Source organism: Danio rerio, chromosome 1, assembly GCF_052040795.2.
Source record: "Danio rerio strain M-AB ecotype USA chromosome 1, GRCz13ab, whole genome shotgun sequence".
Classification (NCBI taxonomy): Eukaryota; Metazoa; Chordata; class Actinopteri; order Cypriniformes; family Danionidae; genus Danio; species Danio rerio.
Window position 1 is genome coordinate 25,370,812 of NC_141021.1, and position 26,706 is coordinate 25,397,517.

At 36.8% G+C, this 26,706-nt stretch overlaps 1 protein-coding gene across 7 annotated transcripts in view; it reads right to left on the minus strand.

Moving 5' to 3' along the window:
- lrba (LPS-responsive vesicle trafficking, beach and anchor containing) overlaps positions 1 to 26,706 on the minus strand; it is a 410,338-nt gene that overhangs the window by 87,196 nt on the left and 296,436 nt on the right. For all 7 annotated transcript variants that reach the window (XM_087237193.2, XM_087237191.2, XM_087237187.2 and 4 more), the window contains exons 44-46: positions 12,164 to 12,304; positions 9,303 to 9,422; positions 415 to 567 (exon numbers count right to left, since the gene is read on the minus strand). In XM_087237193.2, coding sequence (XP_087093319.1) covers positions 415 to 567; positions 9,303 to 9,422; positions 12,164 to 12,304 — 414 coding nt within the window. The remainder of the gene's footprint in view (positions 1 to 414; positions 568 to 9,302; positions 9,423 to 12,163; positions 12,305 to 26,706) is intronic.

Sequence of the window (26,706 nt, forward strand, 5' to 3'; positions counted from 1 at the left end):
GCCTCTTGTTACAGTTATGAAATAGTTTGCGAACAAGCAGGAAATGTTTATGGGCCAATGACATCGCCACATTGAAATGGTGTATAGTGATCAAACAGCTAAAGTCTGTGCAACCACACACACAGATGGTGAAAGTGTGTGAATGTCTGTGAGCATGTTAGAACGGCATCACTGCATGAGGGGGTTGTGTGTGCATGTGCATGTGTGTGATGCAGAAAGAGATGATTAATGGGAGAGTCAGACAGATATCAGAGTTGTAATTATCAGCATAAAACAGGTCACAGCGTTAGCATACACACACACAGATACAAAGAGCCAGACACGCTGACCATTGCCACTAGCAATCAGCACTTTAAAAGCAATTTAATAAGGGAGATAAAGAGAGATGGAGAGAGACGCAGCAAGTGAACATACCAGTCGGTTTATGCGTACAAACTCCTCAGGACTCTTGGCCCACGGCGGCAGCTCCACATCTGACACCACCGTCCCATCATCCATCACTCCCAGGTTGTAATTATTGGAGTTGACAAACATCTCGGGGAGGTAATAGAACTCAGGGATCAACTCCTGTAAGAGAGGCAAATATAAACTGCATTTTAACTATACATTCACATTATTAGGTGATGGAAAAAGGTTATTAGGAATAATAACCAAATTAATTATTTAATCTTTATTCATCTGGTAATTCATACATTTTTGGGCAGCTGACACACTGAACATTTTAACCCTTTAACTGCCCCACCATGAAAAATGTGTGGATTGCATTTCTTAACTCCTAATGTCACTATTTAACACAGTTAATGCATTTTTTCCCAACACATCCCATCAATTAAAAAATATCAACCTCTACCAAATAGCTGATACTGTATGTTGGTTCATGGTAAAAGTACCAGAATTAATTCATATACTATGAAAATCAGAAAATATTAATTGTAATAAGGCTGTGCGATTTGGTGAAAATATCTAATTGTGATTTTTTTAAACTGATATTCCAATTTCGATTTAATTTGCTAATTAATTTTGTTATCAAGCTTCTAATATTCTGTATCATAGCTTCTTATTGCTAAAATGCAGTGAGTGTTATTTAAAAAAAGAGCTGAAAAGATATTAACTAGCTCCAACTTTTTATTTAAATTTGTTTATAAACATTCAGAAATTAAACAGTAATTTTTCTCTTGCGTTAGTTATCTCCTGGTACCTTTGTAATGTTTTTTCACATAGTGTAACAGCTGAAAACAACTCTGAAATTGTACTTTGTTGTTGCTACTTACTAGATTGAGTGTCACTGGCAATACTTTTAGTTCACTTTTTAGCAAGACACTCCTCATATAGCCGCCTGTGGTGCTTTTTAGGTGGTGGTTGTTGTATTTCCTCATGCTGTGGCAACAATTCTGTGACATCTCTTACAAATGACCTGATATTGTTCAGTGTCTTTGATTTTGAAACTAAAATATTCCCATATTACCGGCATGCTGTTTTTCCTTGATATTAATTTGTCTGTTAATGCTTCTAAAGCATCATCCAACTTGTTCTTGATTTCCCGTTTGTTTGTTTTACTGTGGACATTCCGCATAGTTCAGTTGAACTCAATTTGCGCAATTCTGATTAGGCAGAACAAAAGTGTGCTCACTCAATTGACTAGTAAGACTGTCATACACAGATGACAATCACGCATTTGCTCTGGGTGGGGGAAATTAAAATAATAAATATATAAAATAATATATATATATATTATATCTTAGGCCCTTGAGATTAGCTAATCGCAACTTTTAAATCGTGATTGCAATTTGATTTTGATTAAACGTGTAAGATCAATTTATTTAAAAAAACAATCAAAATAAAACATTTTTGAATATTAAATCATAACTTTTTGCTAAAGCTAAAAATATTTCAGACTCTCATTTAACACATTTTCTTGTTATTTTATTTTATTTTTTTTACAATAAAACCAAAATTAAGTGTAGTAGTGCAAATGGATTATATTTGTTTGATTGATTGTTTTGTAAACCAACAATGCTGTGTGCGTAAACTATCCTTCTTTAAAACAGTCAAAACATGCTCAACCATTTGGTAGAGCTGTCAGGCAAAGACTTAAGGAAAATCGTGTTTATGCATACATGTTTTTGACATTATTTACTGTACAACTATAGATAAAGAAAAAAAAAGAGAACACTTGAAAATTCTGGGGTATTATTAGTTATGGGTTAACATTATAATGTTAAACATTGTTGCATTCTATAGAGGTCTGATAATGATTCTTTCAGAGCATTTTTTAAAGACTTGGTGAGAATATATATTTTTATGACTTCATTGTTGTGACTGAAAATCATAATTTATCCATCAAATATTAATTTCTTAATTCATCTCAAGTTACAACAATAGTGTTGTATTGTTTAAAAATGAACATAAACACTTCTCAAGGTAAAAAAATATATATATCTAAATGAGAATATTTGTAATTTATTTGGTCACACTTTATTTTTATGGTCTATTTGTTGAATTTAAGTTACATTTCATCTAAATGCCAACTAATTCTCATTAGATTATTAATAGACTGTTAGGTTGGGGTTAGCGTAAGTTGACATGTACTTGCAAAGTTTCTCATAGTCAGTTAAATGTCTGTTGAAGGAGCAGTATCAACAGATATTACGGAGACAGTCTACTAATACTCAAAGAGACCATCAAAATAAAGAGTTACAATTTGTTTTACAGAGTACAAACAAAAATTACCTAAAACAAATTACACATTTTTGAGAATAGGTGTATCAGCTTTTAAGAATATCTGCACATGCCTATACAATAAAAGAACGTATTAAACCGCAATTAACAATAAAGGAATCAGATATAATCTCTTTGAATCTTTAGCTGTTAATCTGTGCCATGGTGTCACTGAGTGAGAGATAAAGTTAAAGCTACTATAATTTTATACCCAAGTTAAAAGCCTTCATAAATAGAGCAACTGCGTGCCATACTGATAAAGAACATCAAAGGCACACTACAGTCAAAGCATGGTGAAGAGCATTAAATCCCTATCTTCCTTTATAAAATGCATGGCTGTCAATTTTTTTTAAACGCTCTAAGAAAAGTGGGATTAATGAAAGTTAAAGATTTAATGAAGGTTAAATCTTATTAACATTAAGCTGCTTTTACAGAAATAACTGAACATCTTCATTTACTCTCATTGTAGGAGAAACAAAAAGTAAAAACACATACAGTACATAACAGTTTTTTCACAAATTTACAAACAGTTTATGAGGGAAACATAGTTCTTGTGAATGAATCCAGAGCTTAAATGTGGTGTGTTTATTTTGATTCCAATTAGGTCTGCATAATATTGGAAAAATCTGGCACTGCCATGTTTGGCTTTTCTGTGATATGATTTTAATTTCACCCGATTAATTGATTAGCTCTATTTGGAAAGATTTATACATCTAGATAGATTGGGATGATAAAGTCTTTTTCTATGCAGTGCATTTGCATAAATTATAATACATTAAAGCATATATAAATACAACAGAGCACAGCTAAAAGAGTCTAACAGAATTCAGGTACAGAAATTAAACAATCAAACATAAAACACCATGGTCAACAGTGTATAAATAATAAACAAAAATAACAATATTGAATAAAAGCTTTATCTTTTAATATTTAAAAAAATAATCTAATCTAATCTAATGATGTGCAGATACATGCATTGATATATCAATGCTAAAAAAAAAAAATATTGCGCAGCCCTAATTCCCATATCTGTTTCTGTTATTTTATTATTGTATAGGTCATTGGATGAATTAAACTAAAGTGAATTAAATATGGCATGCGTTAAAAAAGAATTAAACTGAGTGGGTATAAATGTACAATTATCTGCCTAAAATTAACTTGACTTGATTTATACTTCTGTCTCATGTGATTTCCATACCTCACGACAATGCATATCTTACACTTACTCACTGCCATTGTGAGTGTTTATACTTTTGTGTTCTGACTGTATCACTCTGTAATCACACCTCAGAAATGTTAGTAGACAGTGGGATTTCTATGTTCCCCATTGTCGAGTTTCTTTGCCAGTGTTTTGAGTTTACACCAGAAATACGTGAGATGCAGTGGTAGTATGTAGTAGTGGTACCCGGCGAATGGTTAACAATGTAAATCATAAAATAAACACAAAACAAAAATATTCTTCTGAAGCTCATCCACTGTACTTGGAGACTTGTTAAACACTCATGTCACCAGCCTTGCTCTGCTTCCACAGTTTTGGCTCCAGCCAAACTTGTCACCACCATCAAGTCCAATTACAAATCATATGCTCTGCATCGTCATATCGTGAAGTTACATTTTTTGAAAGGTATGAAATCAGGGTTCAAGTCAGAAGGGTATGCAAATGCATGAAAGCTACGTCATGTCTACCACATGTACTTGACGCAGAAGTAAAAATTGCCTTTAGCATTGGCTTGAATACACTCACTGGCGACTTTATTAGGTACACCTTACTAGTATCGGGTTGGACCCCCCCGCCCTTTTCCCTTCAGAACTGTCTTAATCCATCAAATTACAGATTCAACAAGATACTGGAAATATTCCCCAGAGATTTTAGTTCATATTGACATAATAGCACATGCAGTTACTGCAGATTTGTCGGCTGCACATCCATGATGTGAGTCTCCCATTCCACCACATCCCAAACGTGCTCTATTGGAGTGAGTTCTGGTGACGGTGGAGGCAATTTGAGTACAGTGAAATCACTGTAATGTTCAAGAAACTAGTCTGAGATTATTCACACTTTATGACATGGAACATTATCCTGCTAGAAGTAGTCATCAGAAGATGATTAACACTATAGTCATAAAGGGATGGACATGGTCAGCAACAATATTCAGGTAGGCTGTGGTTTTGATACAATGCTCAATTAGTACCAATGAGCCCAAGGTGTGCCATGAAAAAATCCCCCACACCATTACACCATCACCACTACCAGCAGCCTGAACCGTTGTTAGAAGGCGGAATGGATCCATATTTTCATGTTGTTGATGCAAAATTCTAACCCTACCATCCGAATTTCGCAGCAGAAATCGAGACTTATCAGACTAAGAAACATTTTTCCAATCTTTTAATGTCCAATTTTGGTGAGCCTGTGTGAATTATAGCCTCAATTTGTGTTGTTCTTAGCTGACAGGAGTGGCACCCAGTCTGGTCTTCTGCTGCTGTAGCCCATCCGCCTCAAGGTTTGATGTGTTGTGCGTTCAGAGATGCATTCATCTGCATAAATCGAGTGCTTATTTGAGTTACTGTTGCCTTTCTATCAGCTTAAACCAGTCTTGCCATTCTCCTCTGACCCCTGGCATCAACAGAGACCCACAGAACTGATGTTCACTGGATATTTTCTCTTTTTCAGAACATTCTCTGTAAACCCTAGAGACGGTTGTGCATGAAAATCCCAGTAGATCTGCAGTTTCTGAAATACTCAGCACTAACAACAATGCCACAAAGTCAGTAAAATCACCTTTCTTCCTCATTCTGATGCTAGGTTTGAACTGCAGCAGATCATCTTGACCATGTCTACATGCCTAAGTGCATTGACTTGATGCCATGTGATTGGCTGATTAGAAATTTGCATTAATTAGCAGTTGGATACAGTGGCTGGTGAGTGTATCTATTTCGGTCAATCGCTAATTACACCTGTCTCTCTGAAAATCATAATTTCTTACAGTGTTCATCTATTTATAGACAAACTTAAGTGTAAAGTTAGTCCTAGAAAAATAAACATGCTATTATTCTAAAGAAACATCCTTTGGGTGAACTATCAAGTTTGACCGGCATCCAAAAAATATTGTATCAAAAAATCGTTAATGTTTACATGTCAACTAATAATATTTTGGACCTAAAATTAAACATGCATGTTATAAAACTATTCATATTAAATGGAACAGCACTAAACTTAAAATATATACATCTATTGTGCGTGTAAAACAAAGCACATAGTGCAAAGAAAGTGGCCAATTAGGCAAGCAAACAAATGGTGGAAGTTCAAAACTAGCCCCCCGTCTCGCTTCATTCTGTTCTTCTCTTTAAAACTGAAGTCTTTAAAACAAAAAGGTCACAATTTTACAATGGTACCAGGCGCCCTGAGGTTCATGTATGGAGTCTGGCGTAAATGTGGCGTCTTCACTGGCGGCACAAAGATCTAGAGCCACTTAACCAGTGGTGGGGGAGAGAGAGCAGGACTAGGGGTACGGGAGGAGCTATTATGTGCAATGGCCCTTGAGAAGAACTGGTCAGAGGGCAAAACCTGTGATCCAAAATCCTGTCCTGCTGCGGGTCAATAGAGAGGGGTGCTCCTGGGCCCCCTCTTAGGTCTCCTCTGATTCCCCTGAGGGGAAACTTTCAGTGTCCACACAGCCTTCAGCCTAGTGCGTGGAGGTCAGGGGATGGAGGTTAAAGGTTAGGCCAGAGTTTGCCTGGCTAGAGACAGACAGGATCAGTGTGGCTTTAGGCCATTATAGCTCTCTTTAGCCTGGACACAAAAACTGCCAAAGGCTTTTCACCCCTCAGTAGAATGAGGGGGTGTTTCTAAATGTGGGGGACTGCTGTGCTTTTTGTTTTTTTTTTTAGAAAAAAGGGATAACAGCATGGCAAATTGATACATTATTGCAGCTGAAGGCACTTCTTTGCTTCTCGTTTGCACCTATCAGACCTTTTTTGCATGAGTGAGCAAAGTGAAGCAAGTTTGAAATGTTCCACAGCTTCAAAGTCAAATATATTAAGGGTGATTTTGATGTTTTCAGTCAAGTCTTCTATTCAGTTTTGATGTTCACCAATCCTGTTATGCTGATTCATGGTGACAACCTTACAAAAAAATCTAACTGGGCTTTGAGTGAGCTTTCGGTATCAAGTCTGACTATGTAATGTGAGCCACATGTCTTGATTTCAAATGAGAGCAATCAACCCCTGAAAAACGCCAGCATGCAATGAGCGTGCTAACAAAATGGCTGTCTGTTGTAATGAATATTTCAAGAGGTCTGGACATTTGTTAAAGTCAACGTCGAGCACTTTAAGGGCCTCTAAAGGGCTACAGTGCGCAGTCGGGTTTGCTGTCTGACTTTGGTTTGAGACTGAACGGCAAAAGGTTCAACTGAGGGTTAGAGTGTTATGAAGGGTTTCGCAAGAGAGAGTGTAAGGGAGTAAATGGGGGAAAGTTCGAAATCAAGATTAGTTTAAAGCTTTGATCAAGGACCCTTGACGCTTTCATGGTAGCATGACAAGGATTGGTTGTGACCGTACATGTGCTAGGGCCAGTTTTTATGGAGAGGTGATGGGGGCAGCCGGGCAGAGAGAACTGCCATGTATCCATGGCGACTGCCCTCACACCACGTCCCAGCAAGCTCCGGTTACCAAGAGGAAGTCAACTCACTAGAGAAACGTCTAATCATGTAATAGTCTCCACATTTGTGAAAAACAAAATATCAGCGGAAGACCAAAACCAAAACCAGGCCAGGGATCGGCTGATGCTTGACTGAGAAAAAAAATAAGCACAGCTGTGTAGAAATATTGATGCGTTAATGATAAACTAAACAAAAAAAGGCTGAAAACGTTAGTCAACATTATCAACAATAAAAAATAAAACACTTTTGCTATGGAACAATCTTTTGACCTAACGTAAAGGTCTGAAAAATGTGGTTTGACCATTGAGTGCAAGACTGTAATTCAAACCTCCCGGACGCAATCCAATAGAGGAAGACAAAGTACTTGCTTCCTGATTTGTCAAGTCCAGATAATTGACCCTTCGCTAAGCCACACCCGAAAACCGCCACACACCAATCATGGCTTAGCAATCGTAGCTACGCACAGGAGGTCTGTCAAGCTTTCGAGCAAGAGGAACAAGCCAAAGCGTTGAGCATATGGATTGTGCAAATCTGATACCCGATATTCTAAACGTTTGGACGAGGTGGTGCAAAAAGAGCGTGGTTAAGTTAATTTTGTTTTCGATATTCCTGACACATTCAGTGATAGGCGACAATAACTAACACACCTCTCAATGAGTCACACACACTCAAACAGTGTTTCCTGCAAAAATACAAAGCAGCTTATGTTTTCCAGCTGTCTTTTTCTCTTTTTTTACTTGATATTATGAGCACTGCTCTGTTTAACCCCTTGCAATAGAAGTCATAGTAATAGCAATCATATATCCATCTGTTTAAAACTACGAATATTTGAAATTACATATCAACAGAACAAAAACGGGATGTGATCACAATCTGAGCACTTGTGATCAATATATTTTACCCGCAGCTATTTTTCAATCATTTATAACCCTCATGCCCATGTTAGAGCTGCAATTCACTCATGTTTTTCTCAGTCTTTTGGAGATTTAGTCATTGGTGATGATGTTATAGCAGGTTAGCGTCTGCTTTTATATTTGGTGACTGATAAATATTTGCTGGTAGGAAAAATCTATTTGTTCACTTCTGCTATTTATACTTTCATTTGCATTTCAATTTATTTATTTTATCCACTTAACTGCAAATTAGAATAGAAATGGTATAAAAAGCACACACATACTGACAGTTATAGGTACTGTACATTGGGGCAACGATGCTAATATTTGGCACAAATCCAACAATTTGCCCTTTCTGGCCTTTTTTCCCAATTAATGAATTAGATAAAAGCACTTTCAATGCGCATTTCCTCGTCAATTAATAACGCTATATTTCATAGCACAACAATTAATCTATCAGGTTTTTTGGATAAAAAAGGGAAATCATGGTTAATTTGTTATTTAATTATTTTTAAATTCCACCTCTACTGCTGTGCATGAACTAAGCTGTTAAATGGTCAGTGTATGAGGCCGCTAGGCTTACCTAGCTTCAATTTTGATTTTATTATTTTTCTAATGAGTTGCATGTCTTGAATATACACCTGTAATGCATACTACAGCCCACTTTTTTTCTGGCTTTGTCAGATATCTCACCTGTTGGCCAAAAATGACTAATTATATCGCTGTGAATGTCTGACACTGGCGCATACATATTGTATTAGATGTGCCAGGCACGAAAGCTAAACAGGCATAACAAGTAACTAAGAAGAGCGGGGCTTAGCAAAGGGTCAATATGACATTACACTTCCAGTAGAAAGCAAGTCAAGATGGCAGCAAAATATGTGCATGTTCAGTGTGTGAAAGGTCACGTATCATCCGTTTTAGGCTGTATAGTGTGGACGGAGATCGTTTTTCTGAAATAAATGACTATTCAAATTTGAAAGTTGATACATTTGATAACAGTGTACACTGACATGCATATACATGAACATACCTTCACGTCAGACGTGTCCCTCTGGCAGTTTCTCCAGGCTCTAGACACTGAGGAAAAAGTGCGATCGGCGTGGTCAAATTTTCCACCTTGGAAATTCAGGAAGAATGTTGTGAAGGGCTCCTGAGAATAAAAGAGAACAAAAAAATCTGAATTTCCACACAGGTTCACATTAAAACGAATATTAAAAAGTCATGCTGGGAGCTAAAACAACTAGAGGGTGAATTCCTCTGAACAAAGATCAGGCCGTTAATAACTAGGAGTCTACTGTACTTTGATCAATCTCTAGCCTCCAATTTAAACATTTTTCAATATGTGCAACCCAGTCAGTATCTCTTTTTTTTAGCATCTGTGCCTGCTGTTCATAACAAAGCCCTATACAATATGATCCTAATTTGTGTGCACTAAATGACATCCTCTTCTCCAAAAGACAGACCTGAATGCTAAAAGAAGCCTGTTATTAACCCAGGTCAGACAGTAAAGCCTTTGGAAGCGCATTATTTGTTCTTTTCTAATCATGCTTAATCTTGTTTGTGCAGAATCAATAGGTGGTTCTTTTGAAACAATACCTCCCCGATGAGAAGGACGCAATTAGAGTGTATAGCACCCTGGAAAGCTACACCATGAAAGAAAAATACCCTAATTACGCAAAGGCTTTTGGGTGCTTGACTGAATTTACCGCCCTCCTTTTTGCTGTCAAGTGCTTCGATATCACGAGGCTGTTGATTTGTGCTATGGTACATGAATTAGGGTGTTTGGAGAAGTGGATTTGGGATAAGCCTGATAATAATGGGATGGGATCAATACAATGGGCCTACAGGGAATGGCAATGAAAGTGAAAAACTGTAACAATTACAAGGATGGCCGGGAATGGGTTAGTGACCTCTAGCTTCCTTTCATTGTGAGTAGAATTTACAAGGAATATGCGAATAGATGACACATTAAAAATGTATGTGAAAATAAAACATGGACCTAATTTAAATGTAGAGCAACTGACATTGTATAAAGGCTTAGGATACAGCAAAGTTAATATACAACTGTTTAGTTAACATAACTGTTCTTCGTTAAAATGTTGTAAACGATGAAGTATTATTTATTTAAAGCATAAAGAGAATAGGGAATGTGCAATCTTAAGCTGTGCTCGTGTAATTTAAGATGTAAACATTCATTACTATTGAGTCATATAAATCTTTGTAAATGTTTATTAATATTATAAATGTGAACATTATAAATGTTTCATCAAGGATGGATATATATTGAAAAATAGGACTAAATTTGTATTTTGATATTGCAGTTATTTATTAAAATGAAGATTATATTCAGAGCAAGTCAACAGAGGAATTAATAAGGCATATCTGAATAGACCATTTCAAAGTGGTGATGTCATTGGCCCATGAACAATTCCTGCTTGTTATCAAACTATTTCATAACTTACTGTTTAAACAGAAATCATAACATTATTTATCAATATGTGGCTCTTTTTTGATTTTCGAAAGCCATAGAAATTAAATATGCAAATAAAAAACATACAATGTATGTTTAAGTTTACATATCTCAAAATGGTCTATCGATGACACATTAACAACTACTGTGAAAAGAACACAAACTATACAGAGGCTAAGGATGCTACAAAGCATTATTAGACTTTATAAACGTAAATCTAAGACAGAACTGTTAACTTAACAAAACTGTGCTTCAGCAAAATGTTGATGCAAAACCAAGTGTTTTCCTCCAGAGTGCCACATCTTTGTTCTCGGCAGATATTAGAACACAAAGGATGAAGGGAAGATGAGCGATGTGTTGCGTGTTTGTTAGTATGCAGATAAGGCCTACATTTCAATATAACAATAAATCAACCTGACTGAGCACGCACACATGCCCAATTATAAACAACAATTAGTTGCAATGCGTTTCGCGGCAGATCACATGATAAATGCGTAACATTTTGCTGCAACCACTGAGCCGCTGTCTGGTTTAAGACCCTTTAAAAGTGGCAAATCATTTAGACAATTATGATCATGTCCCATTTATTTGTCCTACATAAACAGATAATGTAAAAATAAACGTTAAAGGAAGTGAAATAATGCAGACAGATGGCAGGGAAACAGGCTTTCCTATTTGAGGCTATAAAAAGATTTTTGAAATGGTGAAGGAGCATTTTGTTTGGTAGTTTGCAGCACTTGACATTTGAGCGTGAAACTCAATTCAATTGAGTTTTAGGTTGGGTAGTTAGTTAGTTAGTTTATACAGCACAATAAAACAACAGTTGTTGACCATTCTGCTGAACAAACCTAAAAGCAAATGAACAAAAATAGACAGCAACAGATAAAACAACATAGAAAACATCCAACATACCACACAGCATCAACAATAAATAACAAGACACCAGATACTGTAGGTACATTAGGATCAATTTTCTCCCAATTTAAAAGGTCTATCTAGGAATTGTAGTGAACTAAGATTTATTGGAAATTATTCTAATGGACATAGGTAGCCTGTTCCACATTTTAGGACCTACTACAGAGAAAGCTCGATCTCATTTTTTCTTCAATTTGCATCTGGGAACTACTCGCATCTTCTGGTTCTATGACCTTAAACATCTGCCAGATATTTTAACAGTAATAAGATAAGAGAGATAAGTCAGAGCCTGGCCATGTAATACCTTAAAACGTACATTAAAATATTAAACTCAATTCTAAAACTTATCGGCAACCAATTTAGGGAGCACAGGATAGGAGTAATGTGTTCAAACGTGTGGGTGCCAGAAAGAAGCCTAGCGGCAGCATTTTAAGCCACTTGAAGATGATTTGTATAAGATTGCATGTGTAAACGTGTGTGTGTGTGTGTGTGTGGGTGCAACTTACAATCCTCAGTAGCCACATCTGAGTGAAGCTGGAGGTGGAATAGTGTGTGCCATAGTGGAATTTGGGCACCTGTTCATCCTCCCATGATTCGAAGCGCTCAGAGAAGAAAGCGGCTCTTTTTGGGTTCAGCGCACCAATAGGCTGTGACAAGAAAAAGCAAACAACATTATTGGAATAAACATAAAACCACATTAATAAAGGATCAATGCTTAAGAACAACAGTAATAAATTGTGAAATCCTATGTCAAAAGGACAACAGGCATTAAATCTGAACACAGTAATGGTAGGGTAGTAGGGGAGACCTAATTTATTAATGCTAATCATTTATTTACATGATTTAGCAGTAAACACTTTTTTTTATAGTCTTCTGTATAATATTCTGTAGCAGCATTTACAATAAATTAAAAGAAAAAAACTTACCATAGCAATTTCTATAGTGATAAGAGCAAATTAAGCAAGCAACTACCTTGAAAAACAAACTGCAATCATGATCCTAAAATTGTTCTTATCTGAATGATAACACTGTAGCTAGGATGAAAGGTAACAAAATCATACAATTCATTTAATATATTTTGGGGATGCATCAATATGGATTTTTTGGCTGATATCTCTGATAACTCTTAAGATTTGGAGATTTCGATAACCGATATACTTTAGCCTATAATTAAAAATATTCCAAAATGTAAACAACTGATTTTATTTTAAAAACATTTTAATGCACCTGAGCATTGAGCACTGATGACTGTATGAAAAACACAGTGCATAATATAAGGACAGAATGTGACAGTTGAGAACACCTACTGTATACTGACTTCAGTGACTGGCACACATCTCCCCTGCTGCTGTTTGGGGTGTTGTGAAAAATTTGTCGGACCACTATGTGTGTGTGTGTGTGTGTGTGTGTGTGTGTGCACTGATTGCCATCACATGCACTTATTATAATCATATGCCGATCAAACTAAATACAATCTTACATCAACACATGGCAAGCAAGGCATTAATAATAAAGTTTGACCCGCGCATGCACGAGGCAAGTAGTTCTGTGTAATTACGTAATCCATCGGCCTAATTTTGACATCAGACTGATAATGATAACATTAAAAATACCATTTATCGGCCGATATGGCCGCCAATATATCCTGCATGCCTAATATATTTCAAAGCTTTAAAAGTCTCTTATGCTCAACTAAACGGTTTATATGACACCTAATAATTCCATCAATATTTCAAAGTATTATTCAAATGTTAAATAACTTTTAAGGTTTTAAAATATTATCTATTCATGTTATGACAAAACTAAATTTTTTACTCAATGATGACGATGATTTTCAGTGTCACATCATCCAGAAACTATTCTAATATAAGCATTTATCATCCAAGAAACAATTAATTATTAACGGTCAAAAATGATTGCACTCCTTCACATTTTAAAATGAATTGTGATACATTTTTGATTCTTAAAGAGAATGTACATTCTTAAGCTGTACCTAAAATGAACATAATAATACATGTCTATACAGTGAATACTACTCATATAAATCTTCACAATTGTTTATAAATTAAGTTAATCCATCCTTGCTAAAAACATTTCGGTAACATATTATTTTAAGGTACAATTCTCAATATTAAAAACCATTAACTATGACTTTTAGCTCAATAAACTCCTAAATTGCTGCTGTTTAATAGTTATTAAGGTATACTAGGTTTAGGTTTTGGGTAGAATTAGGGATGTAGAATAAGATCATGCAGAATTTGTCCTTTATAGATACAAATATACAATTAATATCTTAATAATATGAAGGTAATAAGTGGTTAATAGTGACAATGGGTACTTACTAAGTGTTACCAATTTTCAGAGATTAAAAGTGTAAATTATATTTAATGAAGTCAACAGAGGTGATAGGAAAATACATATATTAGTAGAATTCATATATGGCTAATACTCTCTAGCCCTGCATCGATTGTATCAAAATTATTGATTACCTGCTTTAATTCTTCATTGATCTGAAGAAACTCAGCGTATTGAAGCGGGTCATTATTTAAATGCTCATTTATATGTATTGTTATTACCCTGCCGAGTCTTTATTACTCTTGAAAATGACTTCAGCTCTTTGTGTGCCTCTCATATCTTAGAACGATCAATAGTAATGGAATGATGGAGTCTCTTCAAATGAGAGTAGGCAGGACAGATCGACCATCTCCATCGCTCTCTCCTATCAGAGCTGTGTAATGAGGGTCTTCAAGCTGCTTTTCTATTGATCCCAAACCTGCGACTGTATCATTTATGCTCCACTGTGCATACGGGCCTGCATTAATGTGGAATTTAACACAGTATTGGTGGGTTACACTTAAAAACAGAGGTTAATTTTACTCCACTAATTGTAATAAAATCATGATTAAACTATGTCCTGGATTTAATTGAGATTTAAAAAGGAGCGCTGTTTAATCAACGTTTGATTGTAAATCACTTAAGCTTGTATAATTGTCACCGAAACGTAATAGACTCGAATGCAATCCTTGTGTGTGTGTGTGTGCGTGTGTGTGTGTGTGTTAAACTGAAATACAGCCCTGGGCTGACAATGACACACGGTCCGCTCTCTTGTGGCAACTACGGTGAGAACACACACTGAATTAAACATTTCGCGATTTAACTGATTGATTGCGGTAATAACAGGACCCTCATTAAAGAAAGAAAAGGGAGAGCAGGATAAAAAACATCTCTGTCATAGCTCAGTGTGTGTGTTTCTACGTGAATGTGTAAATTTGTGTGCATGCCTATGAGTGTGTGTTGCTGCGAGGGCCTCGTGTTGTTTACGGCAGTAAATTACCGTCTGAAGCGCTCCAGTACAATAGGGTCTGGTGACAGTGTCGTTCATCAGGGTTATCCCCGTACCCCAGCGCAGTGTGATGGAGTGAACGCACACCACCGACCCTAATACGCTTTGGCAGCACTGCTGAATATTTCTCTAGTGACGGCTCAAATAAATGAGCTGCCCCAATGTTTTTAATTAGACTGCAAATCTGAACAGACTGCCAGTAGCTATCAGCATGCCGACTTCACCGTGCTGCTCAAAATTCAGAGATTCTGAGAGGCGGAATTTGTGAATTGCAACTGATAGCTTTGTTTATTTGCACACAATTATGAAAGGAACTGCACAAATCAGGCATACGCACAAACTTGTCCAAAAACATTCACGACCTGCATAGGCTGCTGTGATCTAGCACATGAACTGCTTCTTTAAATGCCAAAAGTGCGCTTGACTAAACATGAATGTTTGCCTGGTTATAGCACTTCTCCATCATTTGTGACAAAATACTGCTGCCGTGCCATAATGAAAATGCATGTAATCAATTGCTTTCGACTTCCACGGGTTGTAGCAGTGCATGGATAATTGCACCAGGCAAACATTACAATATGTGGGGGGAAATAAAATATTTTATAAAAATGTGTAACCATTTTTTGATTGAAATACATTATGTAAAAGTAATATAATGCAGTAAATAACTAAAATTGAATGACTAGATATCCAAAAGTAATACAGGGACCTTTTCTGAAATCCTCAATAAAATAGTTCTGTGATTAAATGAATCAATGAAACATCAGGATGAGGACGCTTAGACCCATTTTGTATGAATCGTAAATAATATTTAGTTCATCCAAAATGTTTAATTCTGTAATTAATTATACACCATAATGTCATTCCAAACTCCTGAGACCTTCATTCATATTCAGAACTCAAATGAAGATATTTATTCATTTTCTTTTCGGCTTAATCTTTTTATTAATCTGGGGTCGCCACAGTGGAATGAACCGTCAACTTATCCAGCATATGTTTTACGCAGTGGATGCCCTGCCACCTGAAACCCATATTACATTCATACACTACAGACAATTTAGCCTACCAAATTCACCTGTACCGCATGTCTTTGGACTTGTGGGGGAAACCAGAGCACCCGGAGAAATCAAATGAAGATATTTTAAATGGAATCCAGCAACAGCATATTATAAAATTATAAACGTATTAGAATACTTTGTGCATATGTAAAAGAAAAATAATGACTTTATTGAACAGTTTCCTCTCCTCAGTGTGAGCACTGGGCAAGCATGCACAGATGTTAACTCCAGATGCCTGCGCACATTAACTTCCTCTGTTTAAAACAAAGCACAATTACATCGAAGATAATACGTCAGCAGCATGAAATATCATAGAGCTCTCATGAAAGTGCGTCCAATACTGACATTGAAGAGGAGAAACTGTTATTTACTTTTTTAAGTCATTTTTTGTTATACTGTAATGGTGAACTAATCTTTTAAATTCTATGTTTATATATTTAGGATGTACTCACACTAGGTACAGCTACTTTGAACCGTGCCGAAGCACGATTGTCCCCGCTCACTACTACCCCTAGACCTGCACTCAAACTGCATCTTTACCTTCCGAACCTGAGCTTGCTTATGTCATCGAGGTTGAGGATATAACTGTTCAGTTTAACAGGAACTGAAGCGCTCTTGCTCAGCACAGTGGACATTGCTTTAGTTATATCGTTTTGTATTATTTACAGCAGGGAGGGGGGGGGCAAACTCGGTCCTGGAGGGCCAGTGTCCTGCACTGTTTAGCTCAAACACTAATCAAACACACCTGAACAAGCTAATCAGTGTCTTCAAGATCACTAGAAATCTATAAGCAGGTGTGTTTGATTAGAGTTGGAGCTAAACTGTGCAGGACACCGGCCCTCCAGGACCGAGTTTGCCCACCCCTAATTTATGGTCATTTGGTATGCAGTGATAGTCAAATATTTTGCAGAACATATCCACAAATTTTGACGCTCATAAATGATCATAAAAGTCATCATTCTGCTTGTATTAGGAGGTTTGCAGAAGGTGCAGCTGATGTGCAGCGAGGGGTTTGCGTCCTTTGATAAACTACTACAGTTTGTGTCATTGAAAAGTAAGAATGATTAATAAATACATATTAAACAGTCCCTTAAAAGGCCATGAAACCCCCTTGTTTCAGCAGGGTTTTTACACACCTCTACTTTGGAAAAAGTTAGGAAAGTGGCCGTGTCCAGCTATGTTTAGGGGGGAGTGTTGGAGGAGGGGAAGAGGGTAGGTCCGTAAAAATTTGCATAAAAATGGAGTGTCGGTTTGTGCAGATTTTCACAGACGCAAAACAAACACACAGATGCAGGGCAGAAAGACAGTGACTGTGTTTACATGATGTTGTGATGTTTATGTTGTGGTGTTTATGATGTTGTGTCTTACGTTTCGGGCTCAGGTGCACTTTACACTCACACTACAAGCAAAGCCCAACCAAACCGCACTTTGGCACATCTCTTACAACCGGGCCAGGGCCAGCCAACTGAACCATGGCTGGGCCTGATCCGGAACACTCAGGAACACAAATTTGTCAAACTAACCGGGAAACGCACCCAGGCACGGTTCAGATAGCATAGTGTGAGAGCCCCCTTAAATGAATCCCTATATAATCCTATTACCCATTATATCCTAGTACCTATTATAAATCAAGCAAGTACCCATAAATAATTCCTGTAAACACATCTATACTACTGACTGTAACCCTAGCCATACGTAAACCTGTCCTTTATCTTAACGATATAACACATAAAAGCCAACAAAAGTGTTTTGAATTAACACATAAACATGAAAAGTGTGTTGTGCCTTATATTTTATTGATGTAAGTGATAGTAGGAAGGACATCTAATATTTGCATAAGGATACAAGATGGTCTTCAAGCCAAATCATGAATTAGAAAAAGGTGTGCATGTGTACATATAGTGTAAAAGCTTTGATGCAAGGCAAATCAATATAAATTTAACTGTCATTGTGAGAGTGTAAAAACGGGTCAATATATTTTTGGTATTTATTCTGGATTCTCCTTTACACTAGGGCAATTAGGCATGGGCTGGTTTCTGACAATATGATAACCTTGGATAAAATTACCATGGTTTCAAGGTATCAAGGTATAACGGTATCGTGATTACTGCTCTAAAAATAAATTTTTAAATGTCTGGGTAAAAATAAAATTCCCCATTGAACACAATTTTAAATAATTTTAAATATTTTAAATAATTTTAAATAATTTTAAATTTATTTTAAAAAGCATTTATAATATTTTGGAACAGTAAACATGTCAGGCTAAATAGTTAAAATATATAATTGACTCTCTTCATTAATTTCAAAAACAGATTTCTTTACAACACAAAAAAATACATTAAAAAAACCTTACATATACTTTGGGAACGGTACAAGAGAACATTAAAGCGGTATTAAAACCTTGACTTTCCCAAAAAGCAAAAAACCTTGAAACCGGTTACTGTTCCATGCCTAATCACAAAACATAAGAAAAAGCTGTGTCTCTTATATAATAAAATTAATGCCAAAATAATTTAAATAAAAAGCTTGATCAATAGCATAAGAAAAAAAAAATAAAAATACATTGAATTGCTTTCCCTGCAGCTCCCGGATGTAATGTCAAACAACCTCGCCAATTCAACTCATTAAATTGCAAGCAGTTTTTTTGTGATAAAATTACTGAATTTGTGGTGGTATTCACCAGAAATTGGCAGACAATATATATATACAGTATATTAGTGGTGGGTCGTTATCGCTGTAAACGTGCTGCGTTAAAAAAAACAATATCATCGTTAATTTTTTCTCAAAGTTGAGTTAGGAGCTGGGTCTATTCTACGCAAGCTATGATGACTTTCACCTTGATATTTTAGCACGGATTCATACCTGACAGGTGAGGTGTCTGAATCAAATTAGCAGACACTACTGACTGCATTTACATGGACATCTGTAATCAAGCTATTTGCCTTAATAGACAATAATATAATTAAGGTGTTTACAGGAAGTGCGTTCATGTAAGAGTTTGGGTGACTTTAACTGCAGTTCCGCAGTTGCACTTTATCTCATGTTTAAATTATGCCCTTGTGACAAATTAGATGCAAGGAGTAAGGACTGGTGAGAGCTTTATGTAATTTAATAACGCGCACCAAATGGAAAGAAAAAAACTTCTGCATTTCGCACTGTGTGTGTGTGTGTGTGTGTGTGTGTGCGGTCCTTTACTGAGAGCCGCGTGTGTAAATCTTGTCGGAAAATATGGCGGAACGTCCTACATGATGGTTATAGTTTGATTGCTGTGTTTACTTCAGTAATGTCACTAATATATGCATTCTTCACGTCTTAATGTTTTAATTCCATAGTTCAGTAATGACTTTAGTCGGATTAAGGTAATAAAACAAATCGCTGTTTGGAGCTTATGTAGGCCTACAGTTCAAAATTCATGTTTAACTGAATAAACAGTTAGTAAACACAAGTTCATCTTATTGAACATAATTTATTTTCATCACCAATTATCACAGTGGAACAGTTTCTCAAGCAGTTTGATGCCTTTTGAAAACAGGAGATGAGCCCCTGGTCTAATGCGCCACCTGGCTTGAAAAACCTGTTCTCAAAGACTTACAATTAGTAATTATTTGGGTAGCACACACATTCCGAATGCCTTTGGCAGAATTCAAATGAGCCATTTTAATCTAGATTAATTCCAAGATTACAGTGAGATTAATCTAGATTTAAAAAATAATCTATGCCCACCTGTAATATATATAGATCTAAAATATTAGGGATTGAGTTAAAAAAAAAAAAACGCATCAATGGCGGGGAAGCGTTTCCTCTCGTTAACTCTGGCGAAACAGTTAAACTAAAACATTTATCGATTTGAATTATTACCAGCCATACTATACATGTAAAGCACAAATAATGTCCTTCAATTCGGTCACGCCCAGCAGCCGTCATCCTTGAACCATTCTCTATTATTGAAACCTGCTTGCTTTTCTGTCTCTTTCATTGCTCTGTTTGTTAGATGTTTCCCATTTTTTTCTGCAGTCTGAAGCATGTCGAATGCACAAACTGGCCAATTCGCACCACAGGATGTCTAATCCCATCTTTACAATGACTTCACTCATGTAAATCACTCATGCTTCATCCGCGTCTGCTTACTGCACAGGTTGCAATACAGTTCCCCCGCTCCCCCACCCATCCATGTAATGTTAGGATTGTGAGGGCGCAGGTGGGACGTCATTTTTCGAGAGACACTTAAATACATCACGTTCGCTGCGTATGCAACGTCTAGAAGTCATGTAAAGCAATTAACTGCAAACTGAAATAAATCTAATTAGATCATATGGTTTGGAACTGAATGTTTTATCAGATTACATAACTTTTTTGGGATGATTTTGCATTTAATTTTGCAGGATCGCAAAAAAATGTGCAACTTTTTGTTGATTTTGCGTTTGATTCAGCGATAGTGGAATCACGAAAAACTATTGGGTCTGATTATATTGTAAACATTGTTGTTGCAATTTACAGCATAATTAAATTTCTATAATGTAATTTCTTAGCCGTTTCCTCATTTTTTTACCTATAAAAAAATTATTTCATAGGTTTCTGCCATGTCCTTATGTTTTATCTAGCTTCCTTTATCCTGTTACAGCATTATATGAAATCTTTTGAACTCTGAAAAGTTAGTTCCTTAACATAACATAATCTACAAGATGACAACTACAGCACATCAATAAGAATACATACAGTTGATTCATTCTCCCAACTTGACCTGTGTCTCTGTAGCTATTTCAATTGTGATCCTAAAGATTAAAGATAATGCTAATGCATTGTTATATGTACTGCATTGTGAATCACATTGTGAAGTAAAGATAAAAGTTTAAAAGATACAACCACGCATCACTAACCAATGCATTTTTCTGAGCACTGATGAAAACGAAAAAGCAAAAAATGCCTTTAGAGAGCAGCTCACTCAGTTGTGTCCATTTCTGGCTGCAGTGATAACTCTGGCTGAACCAGATGTCACAAAGAGGTTAGAGTTTATGATAAGAAAGCCAGCGGGGTCATAACGATGAGACAAAAGGAACATAAATTCATGAAGCGCATTCCTTTGCCCGCAGGAAAGACGGTGCGTTTGACACGGCGTCTAGGGCAATTTCACCTCGCTGTGTAAAAGGTCCCACATGACCTGCTTCTATCAAAGCAGCACTGGGAAGTGGCATACGCAGGCGACAAGACAGAGCAGGAGGGGTTAAGGACAAAAAGAGCTTACACAAGGTTCAGATGGCCTTCACGGGCGAGACGGTGTTGTCACGCTCCACTGGTCATACACTGATATTGCCTGTGTCAACAGCATGAATAAAGCAGTTGCAATAAAGATTGTTGAGATTTGCTGTTGTTGGCTGTGGAGGGAGGGCTGGCAGATGAGAGGGCTGCTCTCGCTCGGCCTTCGTGTCTCCCTAAGGCTTGAAGGCTTGACTGAACATAAAGGCGAAGCTGTCAAAACTCGAGAGAGAGTTTGAGGGAGGGAGGGAAGGAAAGAGAGAGAAACAAAGGCGAGGGGGATGTAGGATGGTGTATAGGACTGATGTCTTTTAACCTAGTGGGCGGAAGCCATTGCAAAGAAACAGCACAGGGGAAGAACAAATTAATAAATAAATAGAGAGACATGCTGCAAGCTGTATGCTTGCTACAACTGTACCTCTGCCTCTGTGTGTATTTGTTTGTCTAAGCATATACTGGGTGCAAGTCTGCCATACAAACAGCTTACATTAACTTATGGTTACTGTGGAGTAAATAAAAGTACTTGAAATAATTACAATATATTTATTAGGTAGGTACATTTATAGAATCTACACAAAAATGCAATTATCTGCAATGTACAGTTGAAGGCAAAATGATTAGCCCTCCAGTGAAAGTGTAGATCTTTTTAAAATATAGTTTTGTTTAGCAGAGCAAGGACATTTTCCTGAGTAATTCCTATAACATTTTTTCTTCTGGATAAAGTATTATTTCTTTTACTTTGGCTGTAACGAAAAAAGTTTTATATTTAAAAAAAATATATATTATTATGTTTATAAATTTTTTTTTTTTTTTTTGGCTACGCAGTTGTGCAGTAGGTAGTGCTGTCGCCTCACAGCAGGAAGGTCGCTGGTTCAAGCTTCGTCTGGGTCAGTTGGCATTTCTGTGTGGAGTTTGCATGTTCTCCCAGCGTTCACATGAGTTTCCTCCACGTGCTCCAGTTTCCCCCAGAGTCCAAAGACATGCGGTACAGGTGAATTGGTTAGGCTAAATTGTCTGTAGTGTATGCACTTATGCACTTACAGTTTAATAAAGAGACTAAGCCGAAAAGAAAATGAATGAATGAATGAAACGAATGAATGAATGAATGAATGAATGAATGAATGAATGAATGAATTTTTTTTTCATTTACTGCTGTCCAATGACTTTCCTAATTAACCTAACTTGCACGGCTACCAAACTCAGCTAAAATCAAAGCACTAATATGTAATATCGTCAGGGCTTGACATTAATACCCACCAACACCCACCAGATTTCAGCTGAGGTAGGTTAGACAGACACCCCCAGTAGCCATTATGGCTGGTTGAAAACAATGTTTAAATTGTAGTTTTTCTTAAAAGCAGGGTTTGACAATAAGGATGGCAAATGCGATCTTAGAATCGAGAAGCAGCACGATTGACAAAAATAATTGTATTCATGCAAGCAAAAGAAAGCAGATGAATACCGAATGAGAGAATGATTACTTGTGCTAGCAGCTGATGTGATGCCCGCTCCCATTTCCTTGGGTGATGCAACCATGCCTAGAAACACAACTGATGCGATTGGTTCTCTTTCAAACAGACTTGACAAAGTTATGCTTATGCACCCACAGTCTCAGTCCCAATTTGTCTTTTTGTAAGCAGCACAGGTTGCTTTCGCTTTAACCATTGTTTGAACAGTTGTATTAATGGGCCTAACATTAACCATGTGTGTGATCATCCTTTCATTATCACACATGGTACTGTATGTTTTTTTTTACCTGCTTTCTTTTGCTTACAGCTACTTTTGTTATGGTTTAATAATCGATTTTACAATAACATTGCTTTTATTAGAGATTACCTCCCCATTTATGTGTAGTTAACTGGTGATCTGGGACCTTTAGCCTGGGCAGACTACAGTGCATATTTTAGATACATGACAAAAACTATTTTTTAAATGTCAATTTTTTTTAAGGAAATGATTTGTTAAATCAAAAGTATAGTATACAGCTATATTTTGCTTGTTTTAACGCATTTAAATTTTTTGGCTAAGAAATAATTAATTATTTATATTTGGTGTGGTCAGAGATAAATTTGGTAAATTTAAAATTTTGAGCTCTGAAAAGTCATGTGAATTAAAAACTAATTTTAAGATGACACTTTGAAACCCAGGCCCATTTGCTCACGCACATTGAGCAACCTCATACACGACACACAAAGAGTGAAATGTAAGAGGACTCAAGTGGAAATGTAATTTTAGCATGTCAAAGTCATATTTATGCATATAAAATATATTTTCCCAACAACAAAATTGTGGCTAGTGAAAATGGCGAGTGGCTAGTAATGTTGGAAAACTACTAGCCACAGTGGCTGGTGATCAAAAAAGTTAATGTCAAGCCCTGAATATTATAATATGCTATACTGAATATAAGATCTTCCATATTCAATAAACAAGTTAAATAAGCTGACACCAATCAACTAGCAAAGTCAAAACCCAACTGTGCTGTCACCTCATACTACATAAAAACATAAAATATATTTGATACTATGGCTAATTACTCCATACATCTTAAATGAAGAGGTGGGTCATGTCCTAAATGTGCCCATACATCTGAAATAAAGCATTCACTATTAATGGAATATCACTGATAATACAAAAAGTAAATAAAAAGAGAATATTTATAGAGTTTACATTAAATTAATTATCACTACATGTAATTGGGAATGTAATCCAAAAGAAAGCTTGTGAATCAAAAGTGAACTGAAGGACAACTGAATCGATGCACAGCCCTGTACTAGATATACAGTGGCCCCTCGCTATAACACGGTTCACCTTTTCACCAGATTTTTATAGTGCATTTTGGCATGCTTTTTAATTAAATTTTTTTTTTACATTGCATTGTGTTCTGTGTCCTGATTGGCTGTAGACTATGCTCAATCAATCTCCTCCATGCCATGTCTCCTGTACTGTACAGAATGCGTTTAGCTTGCCATATTTACAGTACATAAATCTTTGATTGTTAGCAGTGTGACTCAGAAGTGCTGAACTGTGTGTTTGGAAAACAAAACCCACAATATTGTTGAAACATTCTGCATTGTCAAAGGCACCTGCGATAACACCCAAAAGGTAGAAAAAGATGCTAACAATCGCACAAAAGGTTGAACTTCTGGACATGCTAAAGAAAGGTAGAACTTATGCGGCTGTAGGAACAAATAAATCTTTGGTTGGTTATATAAAAAAAAGAGAAAAATACACTAACTGGCGACATTAATAGGTACACCTTACTAGTATTGGGTTGGACCCCATTTCGTACTCAAAACTGACTTAAACCTTCGTGGAATAGATTCAACAAGGTACTGGAATTTGGTATGGATTTTGCTCCATATTGACATGATAGCATCACACAGTTGCTGCAGTTTTGTCGGCTGCACATCCATGATGTGAATCTTTCGTTCCACAACATCCCAAAGTGCTTTATTGGATTGAGTTCTGGTGACTGTGGAGGCCATTTGAGTGAACTCATTGTCCTGTTCAGGAAACTAGTCTGAAATTGGTGCTAATGGGCCCAAAGTGTCCCAAGAAAATATGCCCCACACCATTACGCCACCACCAGCAGGCTGAACCATCGATACAAGGCAGGCTTTCATGTTGTTCATGCCAAATTCCGACCCTACCATCCGAATGTCACAGCAGAAATTGAGACTCATCAGACCAGGCAACCTTTTTCCAATCTTCTATTGTCCAATTTTGCTGAGTCTGTACGAATTGTAGCCTCAGTTTCCTGTTCTTAGCTGATAGGAGTGGCACCCGGTGTGGTCTTTTGCTACTGTAGCCCATCTGCCTCAAGGTTTGTTGTGCGTTCAGAGATGCTCTTCTGCATACCTTGGGTTGTAACGAGTGGTTATTTGAGTTACTGTTGCCTTTCTATCAGCTCAAACCAGTATGGCCATTCTCCTCTGACCTCCGGCATCAACAAGGCATTTACACTCACAGAACTTACTGAAAAATCTTACTGAATATTTTCTGTTTTTCGGACCATTATCTGTTAACCCTAGAGAGGGTTGTGCGTGAAAATCCCAGTAGATCAGCAATTTCTGAAATACTTAGACCAGCCCGTCTGGCACCAACAACCATGCCATGTTTAAAGTCACTTAAATCACCTTTCTTCCCCTTTTATGATGCTCGGTTTGAACTGCAGCAGATCGTCTTGTCCATGTCTACATGCCTAAATGCATTGAGTTGCTCCCATGTGCCATGCGTAGCAACTAAATATACAGTAAAAACATTTTCTGCACTGATAAATGATAATATTTACAGTATTTATCAATACAATACTGTAGTACCTAAAAGAACCATGGTGCTTACTGATGTGAGACTTTTCTTTGCTAAAGGCAATGCAGCAGATACAGATAGCATCATGCATATAAATCTCCACTGGAGAGCAATATGTGAGAGATGATCTCAGTCTGTGGACAGTAAGGGTGACTTCCGAAGCCTCATGCTTCTTTCTGTGCACAAATTCATCTTCCATTATCTCTTGGTCCTTTGTTTTCCTGCCTCTTAGAACTGATTTATTCTGCCATTTTGGGTCAGAGTGGACACTCATTCGATCATCTGAGCTCTAAAAGTAATCCTCTGTCCTCCCTCCATTGGCCACCATTACAAGAAATTGATGGTCATTTTTGAGGCAGTGACTGGCAAGCTTTCACAAGCACTTTAAAAGTGGAGTTTGAGGGTGTAGGCGTTTTTAAAACAACTTTTTTGTCCTGAAACTCAATTACCCGAATGGTGCAATGCAAGTAAAGAGCATTCTTTTGGAGGAGTGCCCCCCAGCTCCTTGACATGAAATATTTAGCAGGTCTAGACTGAGGAATAGCCCTTTAAGACACTGGTTTTGAGATGCAAACAGAAGTGAGCTGCACTTAAATAAAATGGAAATAATGATCACCAGGACAGGACAGATCGAACTGAAAACCTGAACTAGCATGTTCGTCCTTCTGACTAATTCTGGTTAATCACTGTCACATCAGTAAAGCAGACATTAGTAGTTCAGAGGAAACCTCACTACACGGCGATCGATTGCAATTAAAGAGCAAGGTATCAGGACCACAGAACATTCATCCTTTGGAACAACCTTAATTCACTGGGCTCAATTGTTTGAGTCTGAATCCTGATTTAGGAGAACTCTGGCCATGATAACACAGCTGTAATATGGATGACAGTGATTGCGTTTACATGGAAATCAGTAATCAAGTTATTTGCTTTATTATGAATAAGACAATAATATGATTGAGGTGTTATTGAATGTTCCTTTCATGATTCCTGAATGTTTCATTCAGGAACATTTCATGCATGCCCACCCTTAACTAACTGTGGTATTGGATTTGGGTATGAAGTAAGGACTGGTGGAGGAATATTG